This window comes from Tinamus guttatus, unplaced genomic scaffold (genome assembly GCF_059628265.1).
Source record: "Tinamus guttatus ecotype Peru unplaced genomic scaffold, ASM5962826v1 Tinamus_guttatus_pri_ptg000492l, whole genome shotgun sequence".
NCBI classification, from domain to species: Eukaryota; Metazoa; Chordata; class Aves; order Tinamiformes; family Tinamidae; genus Tinamus; species Tinamus guttatus.
In genome coordinates, this window is record NW_028289026.1 from 2,053,036 (window position 1) to 2,080,960 (window position 27,925).

The window sequence follows — 27,925 nt, forward strand, 5'->3', positions numbered from 1 at the left end:
TGTCACATCTATTGTGAAGTACACAAAGTTTACAGATGGTTTTATATCAACATCCTTTTCTTTGTAAGTAGCCTCTTCCATTAATTTAATGACTTAATTTCTGTAAGACCTCTATTTCTCAAAACAATTTGAATCATCTAATGAAGCATTATCAATTTAAACCAAGAAGAGATTACAGGAATTAGGGAGGAGAAGAAGTAGGAGCCTCCAGAATGTAAACAATGCTTTATAAAAGTAAGGTTTTGATTCCTGAAAAAAGTTACATTCTGCTTCCTATAGCCTACTTTGGCTATGCAGAAATTGGATTTAACCTATTAAAAAAGGTCTATTTAAAATATATAAATAAATGAACTGGTATATGAAGCTTCTACAATAACTGTGCAACTGAGGCACTGGCCTTCCTCACAGCAGTATTCTTCCTATACTGACTTTAATAGCTCTAAAAATGAGCTTGATAAAAACATTATAATTTCCTTATCACATCTCGATGTTTGTCACACAATAACTGTGCAACTAGCAAACAAATGTTTCTAGCCATACTATCACTTCCAATCCCAAAACCCTAACAACCATATAAATAACTGTGCACATAGCTGAGCTGTATACATAACAGAGATCATCATGGCATGACCACCCATCACTATCATTTATAGCGTGATCCTAAATACGTGTCAGACACCTTTATGAGAGACATCCAAACAATTTAACTTGAATAGAATGAAAGAGTTAATTGCTGAGGGCTCTTCAGAATTTCGTTAAAAATGCTTCTCTTGCTAAATTAAACCAAGTCTTGAGCCACATCACCATTTGCTGAGTTTGTCCAACACGTTTTAACTATTGGCAATGCATTTAATCCTTCTCTGGAAACAGAAATTCATCCACAAGTCTGGCAAGGAAATAAGCATTTCAGAACGAATGCCAAAAGACAATTTATAGAACATCCAAATCTCAGGACCTACCAAACAAGTTGTGTTACACTGCCTCCCAGTGTAGAGATCCTAGCTGAAGCATAGATGAAAAAGGCTGAAGAATCCATTTTAGACACAGAAATACTAGCATTTCCAAAACAGAATTAAAACTATGCTAGAGCCTGCTCTCAATAGCACTTCAGTTGTTTTGAAATTTTCCACCCAAAAATATTGAGCCCTGGATTTCATTTTTAAATAAAAAATAATTACTAAACTAAAACAAACAAACAAACCCAAGCAGATTCATTTTGTAGAAGCTGCTTTTTTATTATTCTGTAGTACAAGTTCTTGTAAAAAAAGAATTTTGGAATAAAGAGTGATTTTAAATTCATAAATAAAACATCACTGTTGTGTGTATCACAGATAAGATTAAGTAAAATATCTTCAAACAAATAAATAACACACTTTCACATTTCACAGCTGAAACCTACTGGTAGAAAGATACAGGTTTATTTCCTCGCATTTTTAAGATTACCTTTATTCCTAATAACCTTTAAGAAAGTAACAGTGTCAACAAGCTGAAATACAGTTTAGCTAAGACTAACCCGGGCTGGTTAATTTATAAGAAAAGCCAGACCTTTGAAACAAAAAGCAAGCCCATCAGACAAAAATGCATGAAGGAAATGAATCTGATTTGCCCATTTGGACAACATGGAAGAATCAAGAAAATGCACAAGCTACAATCTAACTTCAAAATGCACTGCTCGCAAATACACTATCACAAGCCAAAACAGCTGTTGGTAGAACATTTCTAAATTAGTTTTAGACATCCCAGTAATTGGTTCCCTTCTGTTTAGAGGAATTAACTAAATGAAAACAAACTGAATTGTATAAATGAGAGGGAAGAAGAAAACTTACAGCAGTTGGATCTTTCATATGGAGCTGAGCTGCTGTGACTTGTTTGAAACCACCAGGATATCTAGGAAAACAAACACACACAGAATTAATATTATATGCTCAAGCATGATGCTAATACAAATATCACTGTATCTTAAAAAGCAGCCTTATTATGTGCATTATTATAAGCCCTCCAAAGAGGAAGTTTTCATGAGGCCAATGCTACTTTATAGTACAAGCAGTCTGTTCTCTTCAACTGTCTAAATTTGGAGCAATTTACTATCACTATTTGTAGTTTTTATGCATTTACTTCAAGACTGAAGAATTACTATTTCACAGGCAGACAGATGTCTTGTTAAATACACCAGTCCAACTACGGAATACAATGAGAGTAAGACAGGTGAAACTTCAAAGTATTCAAGGAGATCAGGTTACAATCAGACTGGGGCAGATGTGCATGAGAAAACCATTTTGAACACAACTTATTATTTTATTACTATTTTATCCATGCCTTATAATGATTTGGTATATCTACAGTAATAAAACATGACTTAATGTAAATAAAAGTATAGCAGAGGGTAGGTTTTGTGACTTGATAAAGCTGTACTAATTCACATTTAAATATATACTTTAAATGATATGGTTGTGCAAGAGATTACACAAGATGGCAGGTAAAGCTGGGTTTAATTTTCACTTTAATTACATTATTAGAAACCAACCTATGTGAACACAAATAAGCCCAACATCTGTTAAAACATCTCCACATAAGGAGCTACACAGATTTACATATTTATTTTAGCTGGTTTTGAATGAGTAGAAGGAATTGTACAATCTAGCTATTTATATATATATATATATTTTTTACAAATACTTATACAAAAGTTTCAAGCAGTCACAGGGATAAGGAAGGAAGGAATATCCGTTAATTTTCATTAACTTTGAACAAGACCTTTTCAGTAATTTTACAAAAGCTTCAGGACTGAAACATCAGTACTAGCAAAATTAGCTCTCAACAATACTTATTCATCTCCCAACTGCACACATTTTAACACTTGAAGATGAATTATCTAGTGTTATCGCTGTATGAAATAAAAGCAACCGTTTTTACTTAACTGATCACTGGAATATTGTCTGTAACTGAATATTCTAATTCCAGCTATAAACAAGTTTTATCTGTCAGAATATTGTATTACAAAATATTGTAGCAATATTATGTACAACCATATGTCTTGAAAGCATCTAATTTCTTACTAATTATAGGAGAAATTAAAATCTTTGAGCACCAGCTCTATCAAAACTGAGCACATGTTGGTTTTATTTTTCTGGCCTCTTATTCAAGAATACATCAGTTTTGATTCTCAATGTTAGCTATGGTATCATAATCAAAGCTGGTATCTGTATATATCTTAAATGTGCAGTGAGGAGAGGAATGTTCTTTATTGCTTTGTAAATCAGATAGTCCTGATCTTCATGCTCATCTCCACACAAAATAACCTGTCTCACTAAATTTGTTAAATCACTCTACTGCTCTGACTTCTTGTAAACCTGATTATTCCCTGAACAATATACACTGCAAAAAAAGGTTTGCATCCTTTCTGAACATCTTCATGCACGCAGGCACAAAACATATAAACAGCTCTTCCTTTCGGATTTTTGGCACATACTACAAAATACATTAGCTATTCAGGACGCAGATGAATTTTAGAGCTAACTCATTGGAATGTTCCTTAAAAAATGCTTTTACACTTACCCAGTATGTGAGGAGTACACTTTCTGTTCCCATTTGTTACCAGAAAAGGCAATATGTCTTGTATTTATTATGACCACATGATCTCCGCAGTCACCTACAAGACAGAAATTAATGGAGAATATTAAGAGGACCACAGGAGTGATCAACAGAAGTAACAGCTGCAAAATGCACAAAACATAAATAATAGCACAAATATACACATTTCATAAAGCTCAATTGGAAAGATTGAGCCTTCCTTGTCACTCCATCTGAAGTTATACTTAAATACCAACTGTATTACCGTTTTTCTCAGGACTCCCAAGTCTGAAGAAAGGTGAAGCAGGTAAAATAATCATCAGATTAAATAATTAAACCATTGCAATCATCTATGTAAGATCTGTAAGCCTACCTTACAGGCAAGTATACTATTTTATTCAACACACTATGTTGCATATGCACTTATATTATAAAAATTCAGTACAAAAAAGTAAAGGTCAATTCTATGCATATTTAATGTTGTTTAATTTTGGCTTTTCTGTAAAACAATAATAACATTTACCAGAAGACCGAATATTTTCAATCTGTAAAATAATTCTACTAAATAATGATTCTATGAAATAAACACATCCTAGATCTAAATATAAAGAAAATACATCCCAACTGTTAGTCAAAAACATTGGTACCTACCAGAGTCAGGCAACAGTGAATATAGGAACAGATACATATATGTTCAACGTTCTTCCTGTTACATCAACAATTTCCATATCAATAGGCACAATATACATTCTAACAGTATGTATGTGTTGCCAGTAGTAGTTACTTCAAAAACCTTCTTTACTAATAAAAAATACAAATTTCACTACCTGAAAAATATCTTTGAGTAAGGGATGTAGATTTTCATTTCAAAAGTAGTAGTCTTGATCTTTTGTATCACTCATTCAATCAAACAAGTAGATTCGTCCAAAGTTCATTCCCACATGCCATACTATATTAAAATCTATTTAAGTATTTGAAGAGACTTCACTGATGAAAGCAGTTTTGAGTAACTGGCAAACAAACCAGCTACGCCAAAATTCCCTTAAAACTAGACAAGGCTAGGCTTTTTTTTAATAAAATCCTATAATTCACCGGTGCAAGGTTCACATTAAGTTTTCTACTCTTTCATAACACTGCGCTCCTTTACAGCCCAAGCACAGGAGCACAGCTTCAATTTGATTTTTGTGATGAGCTATTCACCACTGGCAGATCACTTCTAAAAATAAGTTTGTGTATAAATGAGTTTGATAGGAAGCTGAGATCTGATTAGACTTTGTGCATGTAAATAATAAATTCAATTCAGTTTATTTAATTGAGAGATTAATAAATTAAATCTCTCAATAAAGAACCAAGAGAAAAATTAATAGGGATACGTACACTCTACATGAATAGCAAATGGAACTTGTTCTCTTTAGAGAGATCAGGTCTATAACTAAGATCAGATCTATAACTAAGGTCTCTTTTGAAATTTCAAGTTAATACATTATCTTCCACTTGTTTCATAGAACAGTGTTGCTCCCACCACTTCAGGAATGGTGGCACAAGGCTTAAAAAAAAAATTACTGCATGTAAAACAGAGTGAAAGTGCATCCTATTTTTGAAAAACATTCAAAAAATCACGCAACAAAACTTTTTCATGACATAATATTGAATTATTCTCTTTAAAAGTACACTTTCTCAAGAAATACACAAAAATAAGTCAGTACATTTTATGCTATATACTATCTGCTATATAGAGCATATGTTTTGTACCTCTTCAGGTGAAATACTGTGTAAGCCAACACAGTAATTCCATACTATATCAAAAAATAGTTTACAGAGTGAAGAAATTTTAAGTAATTTTTATCTCAGAGCAAAAAACACATGATGCAGGTACACACATTTTAATCAAGAAATCTGAATTCTGACAGGTGGGCATCATACAGCCAAATGTTAGCTCATGAGACTGACAATCTACATGCCAAACTTCTAATTTTAAGAGAAGTCTTGATTTTTCATCTGGTGCACAACATGGCAAACTAAAGTAACGCCGGTGCCAGATGGGGCTTGCAGAACACTTCATCCAGCCCTTCCACTCCTCAGGGATGCAGAGATTATCCACTTCAGCAGCAAACACTGCTTAACAGGTTCACCTGTGCTTACTGACAACCCAATATATATAAAAAAGCGTGTCCATATTTTGGAAAATCTGGCTCACTCAACCACTATTTTTGATGCTGTATTGTCAAGCTGCTGAAAGAAGAAAAGGGTGGAGAAAAGGAGACATGAAGATGACATTGGAAAGTCCAGGTCCAAATGCTGCAACTTGTACCCCGTTATTTGAGACATATGGCTCAAGCGCACCTAAAATGGTGATACTTCAGGGAATGACGGAAGACTACCTTTAGAATAGAAGGTAAATATATGCGAGATCGAATTTATTTCCTTTCCTACCCATAGAGAAGGGGTACCCATTTAGTCCCCTATACTCTTCAAAGCAGTAAGCGAATTAGTGGTTTTGTAGCATAATTATGTTCTTGTACCTAATTAACACACAAAAAAAATCAAAACAATAACAAAACCAAAACTGTGCTGTTCCATCTAAGGAACCGTTTTCCCATAGACACTAAAATACTCCTGGTTAACTTGAAATAACCCGCTGAATACAGGAACCACACATTCCCAGGTACTCTGTTCTCTCGCAGGGCAGCCACCCGAGAGGGGCAGCCTGTCACGGTCGCTATCCCGGGTTAACCTCGCTCTGGCGCTTCCCGGTGCCTGTGGCACTGCTTTCTGGGGCCGCGTCCCCCCGGGCGGGCAGCACTCACTCAGCGCGTGGTAGATGGGCTTATGGCGGCCCTCCAGCCTCGGCGCCGTCACGGCCGCCACCTTCCCCGGCGGCTGCATCCTGGCGTCCAGCAGGTACCAGGCCCTGGCGAAGGTCGCCCATTGCTGCGGGAAGGAGAGGCGTTAGGTGGATACGCGGCGGCCGCAGCCCCCGCCGCCCCGGGCCCCCCGCGGCCCGCTCACCTGCGCCGCCTTGGTGAAGCTGGCCATGGCCGCCGCGATGGCGGGAAGGGCGGGAAGCGGAAGGGCGGCGCGGGGCGGCGCCGGCGGCCGCCATGGAGCGCTACGTGCTGCTGCTGCGCTGGGGACGGCGCCGGGCCGGAGGTACCGCCGCGGGGACACCGGCCCTCGGGCCGCGCCGCGGGGAGCCGGAGCCCGGAGGCCCCTTCCAGGGATCCCGCGGCGGGCGGGCCCGCACGGGGCGGCCCGGGAAGCGGCTGGGCCGCGGGGAGAGACCCGGGGAGCCGCGCGTTCGCCCCGCGGAAACCAGCCCCGCCGCCGGGCCTGAGCGGGAGCCGTCGCCCTTGTCCCCAGGCCACTTTGGGTTATGATTCTATTTTATTTTATTTTATTTCATTTTAGTTGTTAAGGTCACTGCTGTAGAAAACTTCACTGAGAGCAATCCCCTGAGCTGGCTGAGTGCTGGCTCCCCTTTAGGTTTTTATTTATTTATTTATTTATTATTTATTTCTATCTTATTCAAAACATCTTTTTTTTCTGTCAGAGTAAGAGCTTTTAATGACACTGATGCTCAGCAATGGGGTATATCAGTGTTTTGTTGCAGACTAAGGGCCTTTAGTGACAGACCCTCACAAATGGGGTGTTTTGGTGTTTCAGTGCACGCTAGTGTGAACAGTGCAGAAGGTTCCAGAGCCGCGTGTGCATTTAGCAACTTTCTCCCCAGATTTCCCTCAAGGCCCACGGCTGCGTCAATGCTGTTGACCTGAGCGTGTGACGCTCAGCAGCGCGTTATGCTCCGCTTGCAAAGAGCGAGGTTGTGCTTTTGTGAGTATTTGGAAGAAACTTTATTTATTTATTTATTTATTTTCTTTTTATTTCCTTTCAGGTGTGGCTGCAGCAAACATTTATGATCTCCTCAAAAACGACTGTGGTCCATGTATAAACACGGATGCCAGCACATTTCCAGGTAAGCACAGCCACATATGGTAGTGTAAGGCAAGTGTGACTGAGCTCTTGTCCTTAAAAAATTTTCATGTCTGGGTGAAGCAAGTCAAAAACTTGAGGAAACTGGCATTTTCTGCACTATACCTAAACCTGCCAATAGAGATGCTGATGCTGGTGTTTTTATAGAGAACTGACCTTGCTTTGGGAAGCGAATGGTTGGGGGATGATTGCGTATACTGGACACGAGTAATGAAAATAAAGCTGTTGAGAAATTGGCTTTCAGTCTAATTTAACACCAAGTAAGGAGGTACGGGTGTGCTGATCATGTGGGTGAAGAGTTGGTGTTTTTTTACCTAAGATTTTTGTTGCTTTTGTGATTTTATTACAGTCTAAAGTTATTTCAATGGAAGTAGTATTTGTCTGTTGGGGAAGTGTTCAGAAGCCTAACTACTGAACACTTTTTTAAAATATTGTTTTTTAAAGAGATTTCTAAAGACCTGCTTTGGTGCCTCTTAGTGATTTTTTTTTAATACTTTGTTAGTGTGAAAATTAATGCCTTAGTTCCTCCTTAATTTGGCTGTCTGGTGTTGAGATGCTAATGCTCACCTTGCTGTCACAGCTGTCATCTAGTTGCAATGCCTGTGAGGAAACCAAGGACTTTGTTAAGGCAGGAATATTATGCTCTTTTTGAATACTGTGCTTTTATTTCATAGTTCTAAAAGTTGTGATTCAGTGCAGATATGCTGCAACTCCTAGAAGTGAAGAGCATTGTTGCTCAAAATGGAGTAAAGAGGAAAAGCTTTATTAATAGTCAGAGAGGTTCACTAATAGTTAGACCCTTAGCTGGTCCTTAATGTATTCAGGCCTTAGTTATGGTGTCAAAAGAAAGTAGTTATTGTGATGCACTTAAAAGTTTGAAAAATGTGTAAGAGAAAATGTGGTATTCCAGCAGTTATAGTTTAAGCTCAGTTCATTCATATCAGGAATTCTGTGAAAGTTTAGCTGAATTGGGGAATTTTCACTCCTTGCTGACTTTTATGTCAGTCGTCTTTTGAGCATGTTTTCCTCCTCTGTTTCCCAACCATTAATTTGGCTTGATGTGAATGGGAATAGCAGTGGTCTTATGTGGGAAATCTGTGTATTTGCTTCTTCTGTTCACTTTCTTTAACTAATGTAGGTAATAGTAGGCATAATAATAGTAACATAATAATAGTAGCATAGCTAGCTGCTTAATTTAAAAACTGGCTGAGATTATAGAAAATAAGATATGACAATACAATCTATGGCCATTCCTCCTCATGAATTTAATTAATAATCAGAAAATACTTTGTTTTTCTGTCAAACATACAGTTTGACAGTTACCTCAGATTCTTATCGGCACAGTGCAATAAGATCACCACTAAAATTTCAAGAGAGACAGTAACTATAATAGGAAGAATAGATAGCAGTGCATTTTTTATTTCAAATAATTGCTCTTTCTTTTCTTAGCATGTTCAGTGGCTGGTATTCCAGGTGGAAAGAAATGGTATTTTGCAAGTCATGTTATTTGTGGTTATTATCAGGTAAGTAAGATTTTTTTTTTTTAATATAATTCCTAAGCTCTGTCTGTCTCTAATGCAAGTTAGTGCTGTGATATTCAAAACTCTTTTTACTCTGATTAGTTTTGCAGTGCTGACTGGGAGGAAATAACTTTTGGCACACAGGAGAATGAAGATTCACTCCAAACAAGTACTGATGACTACCTGGGAGCTGTACATAATTTTGAGGAGGAAGACAACAGCAAAGAGTCGCTGTCTATGACTGAGTATGTATGGTATTATTTTCAGTGAAAGCAGAGTGACTGGACATTTCACAGTAAAAGCCCAAGAAAATCAAGAAAATTCAGCAAACAGAAGTTATTATCAAAGCAATAGTTAACCAAGAACAGTCCTTTTCTACTACTAAAAATAACTATGATTTGTTTTATGTTGTTTTAATTTTCTTAGCTATATATGATTTTTTTGTAGAATACCTTCCTAACTGCTGGGTTTTGTATATACAAAAAAGAAGCTTCCTGCTAAAAAGCAACAGGCTGTCTTGACTCCTGCTTCCAGTTTTGTTGCAATTGGTTCTAAGGTCATTTAGCTTAGTTTTGCCTCTATGACATGGAAGATAAGTTTGTCTCATTGCCTAGGTATTATGCTTGTGCAGAATTTCAAAGATGTAAAATATTGTTTTAGAAAAGTAGTGTTGCTTATAGCTTTTTGATTCTAAATTATTTTATATTTACTATATTACTTTATTGCTTTATATGTTGCTTTTCATTTTCAGTATCTATGATGAAGCTGCAGAGAGTCTGCATCAGTTAGCCGATAAACTGCCTGCTCCAGGTAAGCTCTTCAAAAATAAAGGACAAATCTCTTCCTGAGTTTATATTTTTCTTAGTTAGTACTCAGACAACTCAGTTGGTAGAATCACAGACAAAGGAAAAAAAATCAGAAGGCATTGGTTTGCCTTTGAATCTGTTTGTATGCAGCTCTTAAACGTGGTTTAATAAAGAATGTAGGTATGATAAGTTTGGCTTCTGCTTACCCAATTGGCTGTTCATGATTTCTGGAAGGTTGCATTTCCCAAGAGATTAACACAGTTAACTGCATAACTATGTTTTTTGATATCAAATGGCACCAAAGCAGCAAAAGACAGTAAGCAATACGAAACTCAGCATGCAACTTCATAGCAAGAAGTTTTGAATGAGCACTGATCTGTTGGATTCAATTTCAATGAGTTAGAGGTTCATATCACCTTGTATGTTAAGGAATACAGAATGTTCAGGTGGGATAGCAAAAACCGGGGCATGGAAAGAAAGAGCCATATGCAGCTGAGAGATGTTAATTGGAGAGGAGTAACTAGAATGGTTAAGGTTGGAAGGGACCTCAAGAGATGATCTAGTCCAACCCCCCTGCACACACAGGGTCACCTAGAGCATGTGGCATCCGCATCCAAGCGGCTTTTGAAGATATCCAGAGAAGGAGACTCCACAACCTCTCTTGGCAAAGAGTTGAGCTAATATGCATTAAGTAATTCAGAAAAGTTTTAAGCCACTTTTAAAGTACTGAGTAATAGTGATTTGAGTCTGGGTTTTCACAGGCAGAGCAATGGTCGATGTAGTCCTGCATGCAGTTGAACGAGATGTACCCAAGTTAAAAGACTGCCTGCCTGCCATTGGTGCCCTGAAACACCTGAGAGAGTGGCACTCTGCACAAATCACCATTGCAGCAAATGACTCTACAGGGTATGCTCTTCATCTAGGTGTAACAAACTTACGGTTTATGTTAGTTTATGTTAGTGTTTTGAAATAAGACACTGCGAGGTCTTTAGTACTTGATGAGTATTCTTTGCAAATATGTAGATTTGTTCTCCTTGTTTGAGTGGAGGAATATTTATCCTAAGTACGTGACCTTAAAAAAAGGAGTAGGCAAAAGTAAGCCCTCTGAAATAATCTGTTTCTGTGAGAGCAAAACGTAAAATATTTTTATCCTTACTTCACTTTCCATTAGTATAACTTCGCTAGTGGCTTCAGAGTACAAACTGTATATTGAAGACCTGGTGTATTGTACTACACACTAATTCATAATGGTTTTAGTTTCCCAGTTTTATAAAGCTAGTGTCTAACTGTACCTGTTTTACTTTATTTGTTTTCATTTCCATTAGTTATAAGTTTAAAAAAAAAAGCACCTGACTTCTTTTCTTCTTCCAAGATAGAGTATAAATCCTGTTACATCCTGTATGCAATCAGTAGTTCTATTACATTTTACACTTTGTGAAATGGAAACATACATATGTCCGTGTAAACATGCACAAGACTGTGCAGTGCTAAGAGTAATAAGTGTTTTCAATCAAAGTGCACTGCATACTGGTTTGTACTGTTAAACTCAGTGAGATTAATTCTTCCTTATTCTTATAATAGGTGGCAAAAAATTGCTGACTATCTGTCAGCAGACTTTGTATCTTCAGATAATCTCAGGAATATTATTGACTTAAAAGAACTCTGGAGGGGAAGGATTCAGATATGGGAAAGAAAGGTAAAATAAATATTTTCAGTTACAGTAATTTTTAAAAAGTTTGTGTATATTATTTGAAGCATTTTATGCTTTTAGCCAAATTTCTTTTTGACAAACTGTTTCTGAAAGGTAGTGTTTCTAAATATTTGATGCAACATTTCTGAAAATTAGTGCGGTGAAGGGAATACAGCTTTTTTTATTTAGCATAACATCTGGATTTCAGAAATTCAGACACCCTCCTCTGAAATACTTGCCTTAACTTCTTGTTCAAAATAAAATTTCCCTATCTACCACAAATGATTGTAATGCAGGTTTTAAAGTTGTTTTCACAAGCACTAATCTAATGTTTCTGAAAAGACTGAAAGCTTTGTTGCTGTGAAAAACTTTTTATGCTTGCAATATTTTAAGTCTTGGATATCATGCTTGCTTACCTGAACCCATATTTTTTTCTAACTGTACAGACCTGCTAAAATATGCTAAAAATAGTAAATGTTCATAATACATTTAACTGACTGAAGGGAAACACTTCTTTCTATGTAAATTTTCATTCTTCATCCACTGGTTGCAACAGTGAATTGAACATAGGATAAATAATGTCAGAAACATCTTTGTTAGCACCAGATTTTATATGTTTCTTTTCACTATGATGCCTCTTTTTCCAGTTTGGATCAGAAATCAGATTTCCAGACTTCTGCATGAAGAGCATTTCAGCAAAGCCATTTAGCACTTCCCACTTAAATTCCTGCTTTGCTGCTAGGAGTGAGCCAAGGAATACTGATGCTTTGTCAGAGGTGAGACTTATTTTTGATGCCTCTTCGAGCTACTATAATACACTTGATTTGCCTTCCTGATAAAATTAATGATGAGGGGAATCTTAAGTGAAATAAAAAATGAAGCATAAAAGTAATGCTTACATAATTGAAGAAGATGGGAGGAAGTCTTTACTATACTTTGAGGAAGATTTCCTTGGCTTGTATATAGACAAAAAAAATCCTTTTAAAAAAAGGTTTTTTTTATGAATCTTATGTCAAAAAGTCCTCAAAATTGACGTTGAAAACATTTGTAATCTTTACATTCAAAATATGTAAGTTCTTTATGAATTCTCTATCGGAACTTTTCTAGTTCATTTTAAAAGAACATTATTCAGAAATTACTAATGCTGTTTTATCTTTTCCACTAGAAGCAGATCTTTGGTGCAAATTACAGAATAACACTTTTTGAAGAAAATAAAAGTCTGTATTATTATTTTATCAAAACTGACAACAGTTAAGAGTATCATTTTCACTGTTGAAACATATATTTTGAATTGCGTTTGACTGGTAAAACTTGTTCAAGTTTTACTGTACAAGACATGTTATCTCAGTGTTACCACTTACCAATTTGATCTCTTTGTAGGTTTTTCATTACTACGGCCCTGCATTAGAATATTTGCAGATGGTGATGCTTTCTGATCTACCTTCCTGTTTTATATCAGATCTGGAATTTGAGCTGTATCCTTTCTTAACTGTTTAATGGTAATGGTCATCAGCAGAGAGAAAATGTTTGGGACAGTGCAGGTAACACTGAAGGAGCGCCAAGAAGACATTTAATTTCAGATTGCTAAAATAAAGACATACAGAGGTTTTTCATAGATTTTTTTTTATGTTGATATTAAAATTACCCTAAAAATGGCCAGCAGTTTTTGGTTTTTTGTCCATATACTTGATCTAATAATGGATACATTACTTGTGTAAAAAAAAAAAAAAAAAAAAAAAAAGAAATTTTTATACTGGTGCTGTAAGTTTAAAAAACAGTGCAAACCTTACTCTTATTAGTGTATGTAGCATGCTTGACAGTAGAGAAATTCGTTTTTCTGCAAATACTGTTTTTATTACATAGAAGCAAAATCTGCAGAAGAGCCTGGCAGAAAAAAAAATGTGTTCAGAGTTGCTCGTACTGCAGAGTTCTGAAAGTATTTTTGTACTGGGTTGAATCTTTAAGTAGTGGGTCTTAGTCTTAATGTGACAATTTTGATGTCTGTTGAGCCCTGCCAATTTTAAAGGCACTTGCAGTCTTTATTTAAAAGATTATTTATAAAATAAATGTGCATGCATTTCTGCCTGAAGATGAGGCTCCTTAAACTGTTCTGTTCAGGAGCCTGTCAAGAAAGAATATCAAGAAGTCATCTATGCTGCTTCTTGACCAGATTTCTTCCGTCTCTGGGAAGGTAGGATATCTTTTTATTTGAGCTCATCAGAAAAATGGAGACTTGTATATCAGACGTAAAAGAAAATATATACATAATTTCAGATAAAGTTTCTTAAATATTCTGTTCTAAAGCAAATTCTGTTCTTAATGGTGAGTGGTCCTTCATAATTATCAGATTCTAATAGTTTCTAAACTTTTAAAGCTTTTTCTTTATCTTAACTTAGATCTCATAAAATATCTTGTTGCTTTGAATCTTAACCAGATAGATACTTGAGTAGTTTTCATCATTCATCTATTTCTTAAGCAAAAGGCACGGCTATATTTGGGTTAGAAACTTAATCACAGTAGTCTGAAGTGGTGAGTTTTTGTAATTTGCTTCCATTTTGATGGAGTATGTTAATGTGGTTAAAAGTCTTTTGCTTAGTGGTTTTACCCAGTGGTTAATTTATGTTAAACTTGATGGTTAAACTTCTAAAAAGTCATTTAAGTTGAATTTTTTCTTGCTTTAAAAACCAGGTGCTCTTCTAAGGCCTCCCCCTTTATGGGGAAAAAGAACCCATAGGCATTTGGTATCTTTTGGGTATATATTTTTGCTATCTTTTCTATATGTTTTCTTTTAGTCCTATTTTATTGCCATAACCTGATGTGAGACCTTTGTTTTCTGTATTAAGAAACTAAGGAACACAAACTCTTTACACTTTCAGGTGTTACTTAAACCTGGGTGAACCTGGTTATTCATAGCTGCACTGTTAGTTTGAACATGTTCTTTTCTCAACGTTTAAGGCAATTCAGGCATGTTTATGAATGTTTTCTGTTGGTTGTAATTTGTGTCAATCACACAATGAGGTTGCATGTGAAAGCAATGATATAATTGTAGTGAAAAACTAAGGTTCTTCTAATGTAGGCTTGAAACTCAATTTTCCATTCATAAGTTTAAAATGATAGTTCCAGCCTTCAGCTTGTTATTTAGGTTTCTAGTAGGTCCCATTCCCACCACCAACTCTCTCTGTGATGCCTAACCAAAAAAGAAATAGATCTTCTTTCTAAAACCATACCAAAATATCTTTTGGATCAATTTTATATTTGGCTATAACTCCTATAACTTTCATTTTAAAATAAGTTATTGAACGTTGGTCATGTATCTTCTGTTAACTGTTGTCTTGAAATTTAAATATGAGCATTATATAGCCCAGTATTGTTTTTTTTCTAGGAGGATAATATATGGGGTGGTGGGATAATGCAGAGTAGCTGCTTCCAGTTATTTCTTTAAATTGTCTTTTCATTCTGGATCCTGCTCTACAGAGGTATTTTTAGCCAGATTGTTACAAAATTTGTAATAGAGACCTTTTAATGTATGAAAAAAGAAATTCAGCAAGTAATTATCTCACTACTGGAGCAAAAACAGAAGCAGCTTTCACAGTGTCTGTCAACTGATGTTCCATCTCAATTGATGTGAATGAAAAAGTGTTGAGTAAAGATGCTTTGTTTAACTGAAGTACATTTGAAATGACACCTAGTCAGAACCTCAGAAAATGAAAAGTGCAGTAGATTTCAGTAATATTGCATGTATTGTATTTGCTGTCGTTATTTAGGTGGGGGCTTTATTTGCATTGCCTTGTAATGTAAGCAACGTGCTGATTCCTTCCCCTGCCCAGCTGAGTGCAAAGAAATGGAAGGAATACATGGCTAGAAAACCTAAGATCATTACTGGTGAGTAAGAAGATGATGACTGCAAGTCTGTTTTATTCTGATTGTATATCATGTATTTAATGAAACTTTGTATATTGCATGTTTAATTAAAGTAGGTAGTGATTGCAGTCTTCATGGGACATAAGGCTTCTGTGAATGAGTTTTGAGGGGGGACACAGCCCAAGCAGCGACTTAGAGGTTCATATGCACTGGGCTGTCACCAGGCTCCTTCTAGCCTGATGCTTTCCTGACCTTACCTAGGACAGGAAAAGCGATAGGATTCTCCCTTGTTATGTGATTTTTGCTGTAGTTTATGCAATGGTTTTTGAATATGTAACTCATGTAGGCTTCAAGGAGCAGTGTCTTCTCTTCTTGGTGCCTGAAGATAGTACTTGTAACAAATACATAGATGAGAATTGCTGGCAAGGATTGGTGTTTTTGAAGGTCTGGTGGGAGTCCACATAATGAAAACAATTGCAAAGAGATGTGTAATTGAGGACAAGAAGTTTTAATGGTATGGAGTGGATGCTGGCAGCATATAGATTCAAAATGATCTGTGCATGCTTGGAGGTGGTGGAGTGGAGAGGATTTCACTACAGATACGGTGATGTTACTAACATTTCCACTGTACTGGAGAGGTGCTCCTGATATAGCCCATTCTAAAACTGTTTTTCTGAAGGTGTTTGACACTTGTCTCCTCACGTTTCTAAGTTCCAGAAGTGGAGCTGAAAGGAGAATCTTGCCGATACTATTTCTTGCTGCAAGGCAATGGCTCTGGAAGATGTAGAGCAACGTTGCTCCATTCAGCTAGTCAGATCAATGGAATGGCTGCTCTTGCTGCAATAAACGGGAAGCTAAAGACAGATGAAAGCAAAACAGAATCAAGTAAGACTTATTTTAAAGTATCTGAAGGCAGGTAGATGCTGCTAAAATTTATACATGCATTTTATTTTATATTACTCTATGTTAGAGGGGCAAGAACAAGGAGGAACATTGCATACTTGATGTATCACTTTGTTATAGCTTTGTGGTGTTTCTGCAGTGTTTTTCCAAGATTCTGATTTTTTAACGTTGGTAGGAATATTAAAAAGAGCGAATGCTTTTGTACAGTTTTCTCGTACTTTATCTTCTAATACAAATTCTTAAACTTACAGTCAGTCATTTCTCAAAACTGTCAGTAGCAGTGCAAATGTTTTATTGTAAACAGGGAAATCCAGGTAATGGGCATGCAAATCAAATCTGCAAAGATTTAAAATTTAAAAATATATATTTTTTACAAAGACTGATCAGTTAAAGCCTAAAATCTAATTGATTATTTATTGACAAATTATGTCATTTAAGATTTAAAGTAAAAATCTCAGCTCAAGCAAACAAGTGGAATTTTATGACCGTGTCCTGGGTTACCTGGTAAGTGTCCATGTTCTGTGGAGTGATTAGGATAGGAGCTGGCAGCTGAGCATCTGCTTCACTAGATAAGAGAATGTATGTAAATGCAGAGCATTGCCATAGAATACTTGTCCTTTTACAAGTACATGTACTAGCTAACTCTCCTAATTCATGTATTTCCTCTCAGTAATACTGACAAAAGTAAAAGACCTGCATACTCTCATTTCCTTATTACACAAATAATGGGGGACGTGACTGGCTGCTTACCATTTTACCTGATTAAAATCCCAATAGTAAGTTGTCGTAAGACTGAAAGTGCTTGACAATATGTTGGGAGATATTTTTCTTTCCTGGTATCAAACTGGTGACACTTTTACCTTCTTTGAATGTCAGTCATATTAACCATATTATCATATTTTGGTTTTCTGCAAATTCAAAACTAATGGTGAAACTGGTATATCATCTATTCCAGGCTATCCCCTTGATGTCTTGAATAAATTGTATTTTATTCTTCAAGATTAGCTGTATGCTGTATGTTAAGTTCTGGTTGTTTTTCCCTAGTATGGAATTTGTATGTCTGCTGGTGTCACTCCACTCCTATGAGAAATTCTTGATAACAGATTTCTCCTCATTTTAACAGACTTTTGTATCACAGACTTCATTGAGTCTCTTCCGCATTTCTGTGGGGAGCAGATTGTACAGAGGGAGAAGAAACTGTCTCATATGCAAGTGTCTGCCTTGAAGGAATATCTCAGTAAGTAATGAAGAAAACATGAGGAGTCTTCAAACTGGTATTTAACAAAAAAATGCATTTCAAATTGAAGGTGATGGGCCACCTTACAAAACCCAGATGAACTAGTCAGTTTGTGAAGAAAAAAGTGGAGTTCTAAAAAGGAAACTTTTTTACAGTGCATCTGTGACATTATGTCAAGTAATGACTTAAATACTGAGAAAAAGCGATGCTAAACTTCACGCTGATGAACCTTCTTTTGTTGTTAACAATACTAAAGGCATGAGCATAGTTTCAGGATAAATATTCTGTCGTAGTCTCTTTTTCCTTGCTTTTTGATTCTTTTTTTTTCTTTTCTCCTTTTTTATAGTTTATTTTTCAAAGCCACTGCTGAATGTGTCTTGTACAGATCTAAGAATTCCACTGTTGTTCTTCCCTGCAAAATTTTAAACAGCAGAGGGCACCTATGCATCATAAGTTTGTTGTTTCTGTGGACGGATGTATCATCTTGGAGAATCAAGTTTATAGTTTCTTTGCAAAGAAAAGAAGTATCTTTGCATAGATTTTGGGTACTACCCATCCTGGACTTTTGAGTTCAGTATTGTTCAATAAAATAAATAAAAATACTTAAATAAAAAGGACCTCTAAGGGACTGGGTGGATATTGAAAATGGCATAGTATGAAGCTAATTAACAGAATATCATGGTAATGAAAACAAGCTTTGTGTTCCTAACCTTTTCCATTATTTTTCCCCATCACATTGCCTTAACTTACACTCATTCTCACGTTCCCACATGCTTTAACCCTGAATTTAGGCCTGCTCCAGATATTCTTACCAGATGCAATAGCTTTGCTCTTTACTTTCTTTTTTTTTTTTTTTTTCCTCTTCCCTTTTATAGAGAGAAAAGAATTGACTAAGCAATCGCCTGTTATTTCCACTGATGAGCTCAGAAATTTGTTAGTACTTACAAGAGAAAGCTTTTTGGAACTGTGCAATGCTAGTCTTCCTAAGCCTGTTCTACAGAAAGTTGCCAGTAAAACTAGGTCCTACGCAGTGACTTCTGGTAAGTACCTTTATTTAGAAAATTCACTGCTTAAGATCTTTTTGATGTATTTTCATAGCCGAAACACTTAAGAAACTGAGCACAAAACACTTATGATCACAGTACAGCTGCAGATTCACTTGTGGTGTTGTATTTCTTCTAGACTTTCACAACTTCCTGTGATAAGAATATAAGCAATTCAAGTATTCAAGAGAAATGTTAGTATTCCTCTCATCTTTACTTGTATGTCCAGTACGAGGAGCTATGATCCCATTATGGCAACACAGTTGTTGGGTAGAATCCCCTACATTGAGGAAGTTGTGGCACATTTGTCTCCTCATCTCATTGAACATCCAATCTATGTCTCCCAGGCAGAGACACAATCTTGCTGCAAATATTTAGGCCTGTAGAACATCCAGTAATACCAGTGCATCCTACTGAGTGGCAATTCTAATTCTTAAAGTACACAGGAAAAGGTTGCAAAATCTCTTAATCTTTTGAAAATGAGTATCACATCTGTGCTGACACTTACCAGTACAGTGTGGTACCAGTGTACGTGAGCACAGTACAGTAATGGTTGTTTATCTTTGCAATTCCCTTTTCACTGTAGTTATTTTTGTGTTCTTCTATTATCCACTCTTCTTTCCTTCGCTTTTGGAGTATTTAGAGGAACCTTGGAAGCAATAACTCATCACTTTAATTCTCTGGTGCTTGTCGTGGTTCTAGCAATGCCAAATGTGCTTTTGCGGATGTCTGCGTGGTAGAATACACAACTTTTGTTATCCTGTGGAGTTCTGAAAGTCTTGAGGGACAGAAATCTGCCGTTAGTAGTATAAGTTCCTTTGGGTTTAGAGACAAATTGTTTTCTGCTGCTTGGTATTTTCTTGCAGGATCTGATTTAATGGAGCCAAATCCACTGGAATGGCCAGAAAGACATGTTCTCCAGAATTTGGAAAACTTTGAAAAAACTAAACAAAAAATGAGGTAATGGCTAAATGCTGTAGGTTTTAACCCAGCTTAATTGTTGTGGATTAGCAGTAATTCTTTTTGTATGTAATAAAATTACTTAATGTAAACAAAAAAAAAAGTCTTAGATTTCTTTTTTTTTTTTTTTTTTCCCCAGGCTTTCTATGTTTCCACATTCATCTGAACAGTTGCTGGGACATAAAGATGGCCAAAAGGAGTCACTGGCATTACTCGATGCTAAGGAGTTGCTGAAATTCTTCACACCAGAAGGGTTGCCAGTTGGTGATCTTCAACCACTGCAAATTCCCAAGCGGTATGATTTTGGAATATTGAAAACACTACTGTACTGTACAGGGTCAGCCTTCATGATAACTTATTGGGAGGTGGGAGGTCAGTTCAGTCTACTACTCAGATGCCCCGTTGTGAAAAGAGTAGTAGTTGCCTGTTCTTACTTAAATTATTTGGAGCAGGGACTGCTAACCTGGCTGAAACCTCTAAGAGCTTCTGAAATAATAATAAATCAATAGATATTAATTAGGTTGAACTTAAATTCTTATTTAAGTGAAGATTTAATTTCCCATTGATGCTGTACCCCAGGGGCCTTGTGAGCTGCAAGGCCTGTTGCTTTGTTATTCCTGTGTTAAGCTATTTCCTTTTGATTTATGAAAGTCTAATTCACCCAGATCGCAACTATTTAAAAGCATGTGTGTGTGTGTGTGTGTTTATATATATATATATATATATATATATATTTCTTTTTTCCAGTGAAAATGTTTTCCTTCTGACTCCTGAGCTTACTCCTCGGAAGCTCAGAGGTTTGCCTTTCGAAAAAGCAGCTGGATGCCATTATCATGGGGTTGAGTAAGTTCCATGCCTTCTTTTCCCAAAAGTATTTTCAACTTTCAAACAAGTTACAAGCAGAAACACTTAAAGCAGGGTGAACGTTATTAATGGAAAACTTCCATTTTATTCATGTGTCCATTTTATTCATTTGAATAACTTTGCACATAACTCCTCTCCCTTTCTTAGCTTAATTTTCTTCATTGGTTTAAATTGCAAGTCTTTTGCCTTGATGGTTATAACCCCAGTCCTCTCCCAGCCTTTAGTAAGCCCAGCTGCTACAGCCATACTCAGTCTCTCTGTAAAAATCTGCAGAAGAATCAATGTTATTAGGGCTGTACTTGGTCTCAACCAGGCAGTGCTATTTATTGAAGGTTCAGGTGGATATTCATTATGAGTAAATATTGAATATTCTCCTTGAGGAGAAGAGGAAAAGGACATACCCAGATCCTCGTGTAGATATCTCAGCATAACACTCTCTCTGCACAGACTGTTAGTCTTAGGCACACTACACTGTAACCCTTCAGATTTAAGTGGATACCACATATCTGCAGTTTGGTCTTCATGAAGTTTCCTGCCTCCTTCTAAAATTGCATATCCAGATTACTAGAACGTGACTAACGATGTTACTAGTGTATTTCTTTCTGTGAGCTTCATGAATAATTTTGTTAAGCCTATGTTAAAACTCTAGTAATTTTAGCCATATTTTCTAAGCAAATGAAACAGTCATTCTTACCAGTTCAGCTGTTTCCTTCCTTCCTTTCTCTAGTAGTAACTTCTGAGTCTATTCTTCTTTCTAGATTAACCTTAAAAGGCACCAACACGCAGATGGGTGGGTAGAAGAAATGCAGATTTATTTTTCCCAGTGGTGGACAAAAATCACTTGGCTGATGTAATGATCCTGTGCCAAAAATTTGGATCTTGAGTTGCAAAGAGCAGGCAGTTGCAGTTAGTGCTGAGTGAGTGACATGACGGTTTCACTTCTAAAGATAAAAACATTTTCATCTTTGTAGGAAGTGTGATTACTCAGGAGGTTGAGAATTTAAATAAGGAAAATTAAGTACCCTGAAATTTGTAAGTTAAGAGAATTTGGTCTTATCAGATAATGAATTTATTTCTAGTGGAAAGTCTTAATAATTGCAGAAATAGATTGTGCAGTCTGTTATACGAAAAGTGAGCTTCTGTCTGAATATGAAACTACTCTGAAGAAAGTGGAGAAATCAGATCTAGTAATTTAATGAAATACCATGTTAATAGGCAAAAAGAAAGACAGTGTCCAGAGGTCCCAAGAGCAGCTAACTTGGTAAGTTTTTTGGATGATGAGCTGAATCTGCTGAATGATGAGCTGAAGCTCATCTGGCTTATTTAGAATCCTTGTTGGAAGATGGATGGAATAATACAGGATAATGCTGTTGACATTTCCTGCAGTAGAAGTAATTTAAGAGACTAGTCAACGAAACTAAAGTGATTTTGGAAATCATTTACACAACGAAAAAGTTAAAGGACATATTTTTGTTTTAATTTCATGATTGTTTCACAGAGATAGTGCTGTTTCTCTGTTAAATTAGATACGAAATTTTACATAAAAACATGAATTTAATTTTTTTTTTAATTGCAATCATAGATTCATTTGCAGCTCCACCAGCTTTACTGCAGGGTTGTCTTTTGACTTGATTGGTTGAAGCCACTTAATCCTTGTAATTGATAGGAAGCTGAAAAGCTAGTGAAGCCGATGCTTGTTCAGTGCACCCTCTTGCATGTTTAGCACTTAAAATATTAAGCCTTCCTCATATAGTGATGCATATCTTGGACAAAGTTGAAGTTTGCATTTCCAAAGAGTCTGCAAAGAATCTGTGTTAAACGGCACTCAGAACACCTACCATGCTCTGTTTCCCTTGTGCTTGCATTTGCTTAATATCCCCTCACAGCCACCTAGTTTATTTTGTGCAACTTGGCTCTTCCTTAAATTCTGTCAGTATCACTGCGTTTTGGGAGTCCTGAAGGATTCATACCTGTTGCCACTTTTCCTAGTCAAAAAAGTAGCAGTAATACTAAATATCTACTATATAGTTATTTTGTATGTTGAACTTGCACTTAGCTGCAGTCAAATCAATCAGATATGGGTTAATTTATTGTGCAATATTTAAGGTATCTTTCAGAACAATGTATCAGTTGGGACAAAAAAAATTTGGAGATTTGCACCATAGTCAAAAATAAGTCGTTCCATTTTTCTAATTGTAATAAATCAGACTTTTCTCACAGGCTTCTCACAAATTTCAATTTCAGATATTGCCTAGATAACAGAAAAGCTTTAGAGAGAGATGTGGCCTATGCTGAACTTCAAACTCGTCTCATTCGGTACGAAACTCAGACCACTTGCACCAAAGAGTGCTGCCCCGTGCCCGTTGTGCTGAGCCCTCTGCCGTCCCCTGCGGTCCTGTCGGAGCCTGGCAGCGTCCCCGACGGGGAGGCTTTGCAAAGCGACTTCCGAGCGGAGGCGTCACGGCTAAAACGCAGATCAAAAGACCTGGATTGCTTTTATCCCAGGAAGAGGTAATGCACTGAATAAAACAAATCTTTGGCGTGAAATATTTCCAAAGTCTCTTGTGAAATGCATCTCTTCTTTCAGCTGGAAACCTTTTTAGGCAAAGCCATGTAGACAAATGTTGTGGTTGTTTAATCCTCTTCTATAAGGGTTTTTGTTTTGTTTTGTTTTGTTTTTTCCCTTCAGTGTGACCTCCCATTGATAGCATTAACCTAATCAAAACGATGCTGCACAGGCAGCAGCTCTTTAAAAGACTTGCCGTTGTATTTTGCAGAAATTGTTGCTTGCCTTTGACAGAGTGACAGCCTCACCCAGGCAGGAAACTCAGAGCTGCTGCAATACAAATTGACAACTAGAGGTTTAGAAAGCTGAGTACTGTATAAACAGAAAAATTGAATTCCCAATCCAAGGATTTCTGGTATAAAATGATCTACTAAACCAAACGTCCTTCAGTTCTCAGAGATGTTTCTTTCTTTTCAGAAAATCTAATTTTTAAGACTTTCTTTTGTAAGACACCCTCACAGGTTGCAAACTCTTGGCATCAATAAAAAATAAATGCCATATGAAATGCAAATATTATCTCCACATGCACTTACTATGATCGTACTTTGCTTTCACTTCTGTCTTAGTATTTGATGAGTACCCTTTGCAATCTAATCAGCAGTGTGCTGCAGTAAAACTTTCCAGCAGGGATCTTCCTCTGGGAATGTCTTTACCTTTTGGAACTTACAAGTTCCAACTTACTGAGGTTAGAAGAGAAGATGTAGTTGTGTTTAGCACTTCATACAATTGGTGTTTCAGAATTACTAACACCTTGCTGCTAAAAGATCAAATAGTGCAAGGCTTCAGTAGCATTACAACCTTCAAGTTCCCTTGTATACAGATTTAAAACAACATTTGTGTAGATTCCTCTAGAGCCAAAGAAATTGGGTGGTTTCAAGAGGTTGTGTCTTAATCCCAAGTTTGGAAGCCAACAAATTTGACTTTTCCCCCATCTAGAGAAATCTCCATATACAAAATCCGTCCTTCTTCCACAGAGTTTCTCTTCATAATTTTCTAATTTATTGAGTTTGTTTCTAGAGTATTTGTCGGAGATGCAATGGAATTAAGTGTCAGAGACCAAATCCAACACCGAGGTATTCTAATGGGAAGAAATTTGCTTTAATAGACTTGTCTGCCTTTTTCAGATTCTATTTGCAGGGATGTAGAATGCTTTATCTTTAGCAATTGTATAGCAACCTCTATAGCAGATGCAAAGAACTAGTACAAAATCTTTTTTCTTCTTCTTTTTCTTCCAGGCTAACCAAGTCTGAGAGCACAGACTCCCTCCTTTCTCAGGCAAGCTGTAGCAGTGGAAGTCACTGCTCAGTTGCAGTGAGTAGGAAGCGCTCAGAAAGATCCGTTTCTTTAGCTTCGATGCCGCAGAAACCCTCCTGTCAAGCCCACAGAGCAGCCACAAAGGCTCCCTCAGCCAGTCGAGTAAGTGCAGCAGAAGCTGAGACCTCAAAGCCAGCCAAGGAATCAAGATCTCAGAAACATACAAGGGTAAAGACTTACTTTGCTAACTTCGTGCTCAAAAAGTGTCTGTTTTAAGTTCTTTTCCGTGTGTGAATTGACTTTTTTTTTTTTCAACCAAGACGAGTGTGTGTTCTCTATGTGTTACTATGAATTTTGCTCTGTTGACTTCTGTAAGCGAGACCTGAAGGCACTGAGGACTTCTTCAAAAGCAGGAAGTGAAAAAGCATATAAGAAATAATTATATGGTGCCTGGGGAGGTTAGGCAGAGAGAGATAACAAGTGGGCATAAAAAAGGCAAGAATAAATATTAATGAATATGAGTTACAAAATGTAGGAAATTAATAAAAAACCCTAAGGGCATCAAAGAAACTTCTGTGCTGGAACGACAAAGACATTGCAGAAGAACAGGACTATTTGGTGAATTAAAAGATATTCCGGTAGTTGTATATGTCCGTTAATAGAACATTCGAATACTTTGATGCAATAACATTTAATTAATAGCTGGGTTTATGTCTAGAAGAAGGGTAATGTCTTTATAATGACACCTGTGATTGGCAACAAAATTAATGTTTTGGACAAAAAAAAAAATTGTTGTGCTAGATGGTCTGGAGTTAAGTTTTGGACATTGTTGCCTGCCTGCCATGAGGACTTTTGACAATTTTGCTTTGTATCTCAAGTAAAATTGTAGAATTTGAGAGTCTTACAAGCAAGCAGCTGAAGGAAATGTGTTTAGATTTTGCCATCAAGTACAGAAAGGGCACTTTCCTATAAATAATAGGTAATAAGTTGGTATGACCTGAGTAAGCCTAAAGCGGTGAGAACCATTCAGCTCTACAGCAAAGTTCAGATGTCTCTGATGTGAAGAATGTCAGAGATCTGATCTGATCTGATTCTACTGTCTGAACTTCTGATTTAATAGCGATATATTAAACTCGAAAGTATCAATATAAAGGAAAAAAGCATTGAAGTATTTTAGGGAAGAGAAAACCCAAGACATTACAGAAAACTTTCTGTCTTCAAAAGCCCCCCGTGATTATTTGCTGGTCTTCTGCGTTGCAGTCACTTCTAAGTGTTCTCTTAAGTTTAGAGATGATGGAAGTGGAAATAGGTTGTAAAATAACTCTACCCAAATTCAAGTGGAATAATGGCAGAGTTGCAGAGGTAAGATCCAACTTCAGGAATTTTGTCCTCTCAGTGTGTTATTGCTTCCATCTTCCTAACACTTACTGTGGGGCAAAGATGAAGAAAACAAGTGTGACATTTTGAACATTTTTTCATGCCAATAATTGGGATCAACTTCTGAATTAATTTCTGTTGCTGCCAAGATGCTGAAGGAGGTGGTGGCCAAAACTCTTGAAAAACATGGAATTGCAGAGGAGCACAAGTGCTTTGCATCATGCAGCCAGCGTCTGTTCGAGATATCCAAGTTCTATCTAAAGGTAACGAGAAAACCTGATCTCGCCATCTATTTTTGTGCTTAATTAAGTGAATCCATTGCTCAGTGTAACTGGAGGTTGACTGTTCAGACTTGGTTATGTGAATTTTTCCTAAATATGTGTTAATGGCATGTTTAGAAAGTCTGGAGAAACCTTGGACTTGTAATCAAATGCAGAAGGTATTTTACAGTATATTTTGTCTGATTGTTTTGGTTTTAAACCTGATAAAGCTGTGGTCTTTTATGTGAGCAAGTGGTCTGTGAGGTCAGCTCATGCTTAATGTCTATTGCTGTCCTAGCCAGATACCTGGCAGAATCGTGTGGAGTTTTATAAGCCCAGGAGCAGATGAGAAACAATTCCAGCAATATCTAAGAGACTTTGTAAGTCAATATCTGAGCCTAGGTTAGTTGATCTGGGCACAAAATTGAATAAAAATGTAAGTAACTGGTTTAATAGCCAGTTGCTCAGGAGCTGAGCTGCTGTTTCTTTTTACTTGCATGCACTTAGCCTACCAAATTTGAGAACTCAGTTCAGGGAACTAACTTAGTTCAGTAAAGATGATTGCAGTTAACTGAAGCTGCTCTGCAATTGAGGAGGGCTGAGAGCTCACACAGACACTGATAGAGCAGCGACTTCTTAACTAATTAGCACTGAATTGTTCAGTTATTGCATGAGCACTTCTAAAACCTGCTTGAAACATGCCCTAATCCAGAATGAAAAATCCTTGTGCAGGGTTAGGAGTGAGATGGGGAAATCAGATGGCTTCATGGTTCCATTGCAACTCGGAGAGCAAAATTAGGAGAGCTGCTGTGATCTTGTTGTGATCTGCAAGGTCCCTCTGACTCTATCTGTGCAACGTGCATCAGAAGCACCATATTGTAGCTATCATTCTATTTCGGAAGCTTAACTGCTTTGGGGAAAGATGAAGCTCAACTTGAGTTATCCTTTGTATTATTATTTCTTTAAAACAAATTCAAAAATCAAGTCACATAATTCTAGTTCTGTGTTTCTAGAAAAAATGATTAGAAGATGTGTACTGCCCAGGTAACTAGTGCTGTTATCAGCTGCCCAGATTGAGCATATGAGTGGCTTAATCTGTGTGGCTTTTTGCTTCCTATTTAGGACCTGAAAACTTCTAGGGGACTTCTGGATGAAATGAAGAAAACTGCAAATAACAATGCTAAGCAGGTAACAGTGATCTCAAAAGATGTTCCTATAACTAGCTGAGGCTAAAGGCAGGTGCTGCTACTTGGGGTAGGAGAGTTTGGTCCATGGCTTTAAGAGATGAGTGAAAGCCTTCCTTTGGCTGTGATTTAGTGTCACTTTTATGATCTCACAAAAACTCTCTGTCGATCAGTCCCTTGGCAAAACTTCCAGTTGCATTTGCTGATGTTTTAGAAAGTGTTCTAGTTATAGCTGGCGAAGTGATGTGGCACAGTGAGAGATGTAAATGGAAAAACTTTTCCACGTCACCAAAGAAAAACGGCATATGAGATGATTCTTTGAGAGGAATCTGGACCAGTTTGGATTTCTTCCTTTCCCTTATGTCTTAAAGGCTTTTTTGGGGGGAAACAGTAGCTAGATAGCATGGTGTGTGTGCCTTGCTGCTAGTGCATGGAGAGTGGGCTGAAGCAGCTCAGTTCAAGGGATCTAAAATGCCATTTCCTAAAGAGAAGGCAGTCTGTAGGACTAAATACAGTTCTCTGGTAGCACTGTGCCAGCTGTTTATTAGCACTGTCTTCTTTTGAATGGGTTACCCTTTAATTGCTGTCAGAGTAAAAGCTGCACCGATAAAGAATTAAAGTACATCACATGTTCTTAACTCCTGTTTTGGAAGGAAATTATGTGGATAATTCTTCTTCTCATTTATTTCCCTAGGTGATTGAGTGGGTTTTGGAGAAGACCAGCAATTAGAGATGCTGAGTGGATGCTGTTGCCAGCTTCCTGGAGGCGTCAGAAACAGAGCACTTGGCATGGGATGCGACCCGCTCTGCAGGGGACAGACAGGCAGGCACGTGTGCTCA

General features: G+C 37.0%; 2 protein-coding genes across 2 annotated transcripts in view; one reads left to right on the top strand and one right to left on the bottom strand.

Moving 5' to 3' along the window:
- Positions 1-6,680, bottom strand: part of MRPL13 (mitochondrial ribosomal protein L13) — a 25,892-nt gene extending 19,212 nt beyond the window's left edge. Inside the window, exons 1-4 of the mRNA XM_088533290.1 lie at positions 6,580-6,680; positions 6,378-6,501; positions 3,556-3,649; positions 1,827-1,887 (exon numbers count right to left, since the gene is read on the bottom strand). Of these exons, the coding sequence (XP_088389416.1) occupies positions 1,827-1,887; positions 3,556-3,649; positions 6,378-6,501; positions 6,580-6,606 (306 nt within the window). The 5' untranslated portion in view covers positions 6,607-6,680. The remainder of the gene's footprint in view (positions 1-1,826; positions 1,888-3,555; positions 3,650-6,377; positions 6,502-6,579) is intronic.
- MTBP (MDM2 binding protein) lies at positions 6,672-27,880 on the top strand. The gene is made up of 22 exons (XM_088533334.1): positions 6,672-6,930; positions 7,463-7,543; positions 9,010-9,083; positions 9,183-9,325; positions 9,832-9,890; positions 10,648-10,792; positions 11,468-11,582; positions 12,224-12,352; positions 12,957-13,051; positions 13,695-13,767; positions 15,341-15,458; positions 16,149-16,322; positions 17,464-17,577; positions 18,453-18,617; positions 19,487-19,580; positions 19,720-19,875; positions 20,328-20,423; positions 22,689-22,955; positions 24,246-24,492; positions 25,791-25,904; positions 27,024-27,089; positions 27,780-27,880. The coding sequence occupies exons 1-22, from the start codon at positions 6,672-6,674 to the stop codon at positions 27,813-27,815; spliced, it is 2,820 nt and encodes a 939-aa protein (XP_088389460.1). The 3' UTR covers positions 27,816-27,880.
- The last annotated feature ends 45 nt before the right edge of the window (positions 27,881-27,925 follow it).

Bases quoted from the DNA above. Each gene is read 5' to 3' on its own strand.
- MTBP (XM_088533334.1), top strand. From the start codon at position 6,672: ATGGAGCGCTACGTGCTGCTGCTGCGCTGGGGACGGCGCCGGGCCGGA. The intron at 17,578-18,452 runs GTAAGTAATGAA...TCCCTTTTATAG, and splicing joins TGCCTTGAAGGAATATCTCA to AGAGAAAAGAATTGACTAAG. The intron at 20,424-22,688 runs GTAAGTTCCATG...TTTCAATTTCAG, and splicing joins TGCCATTATCATGGGGTTGA to ATATTGCCTAGATAACAGAA.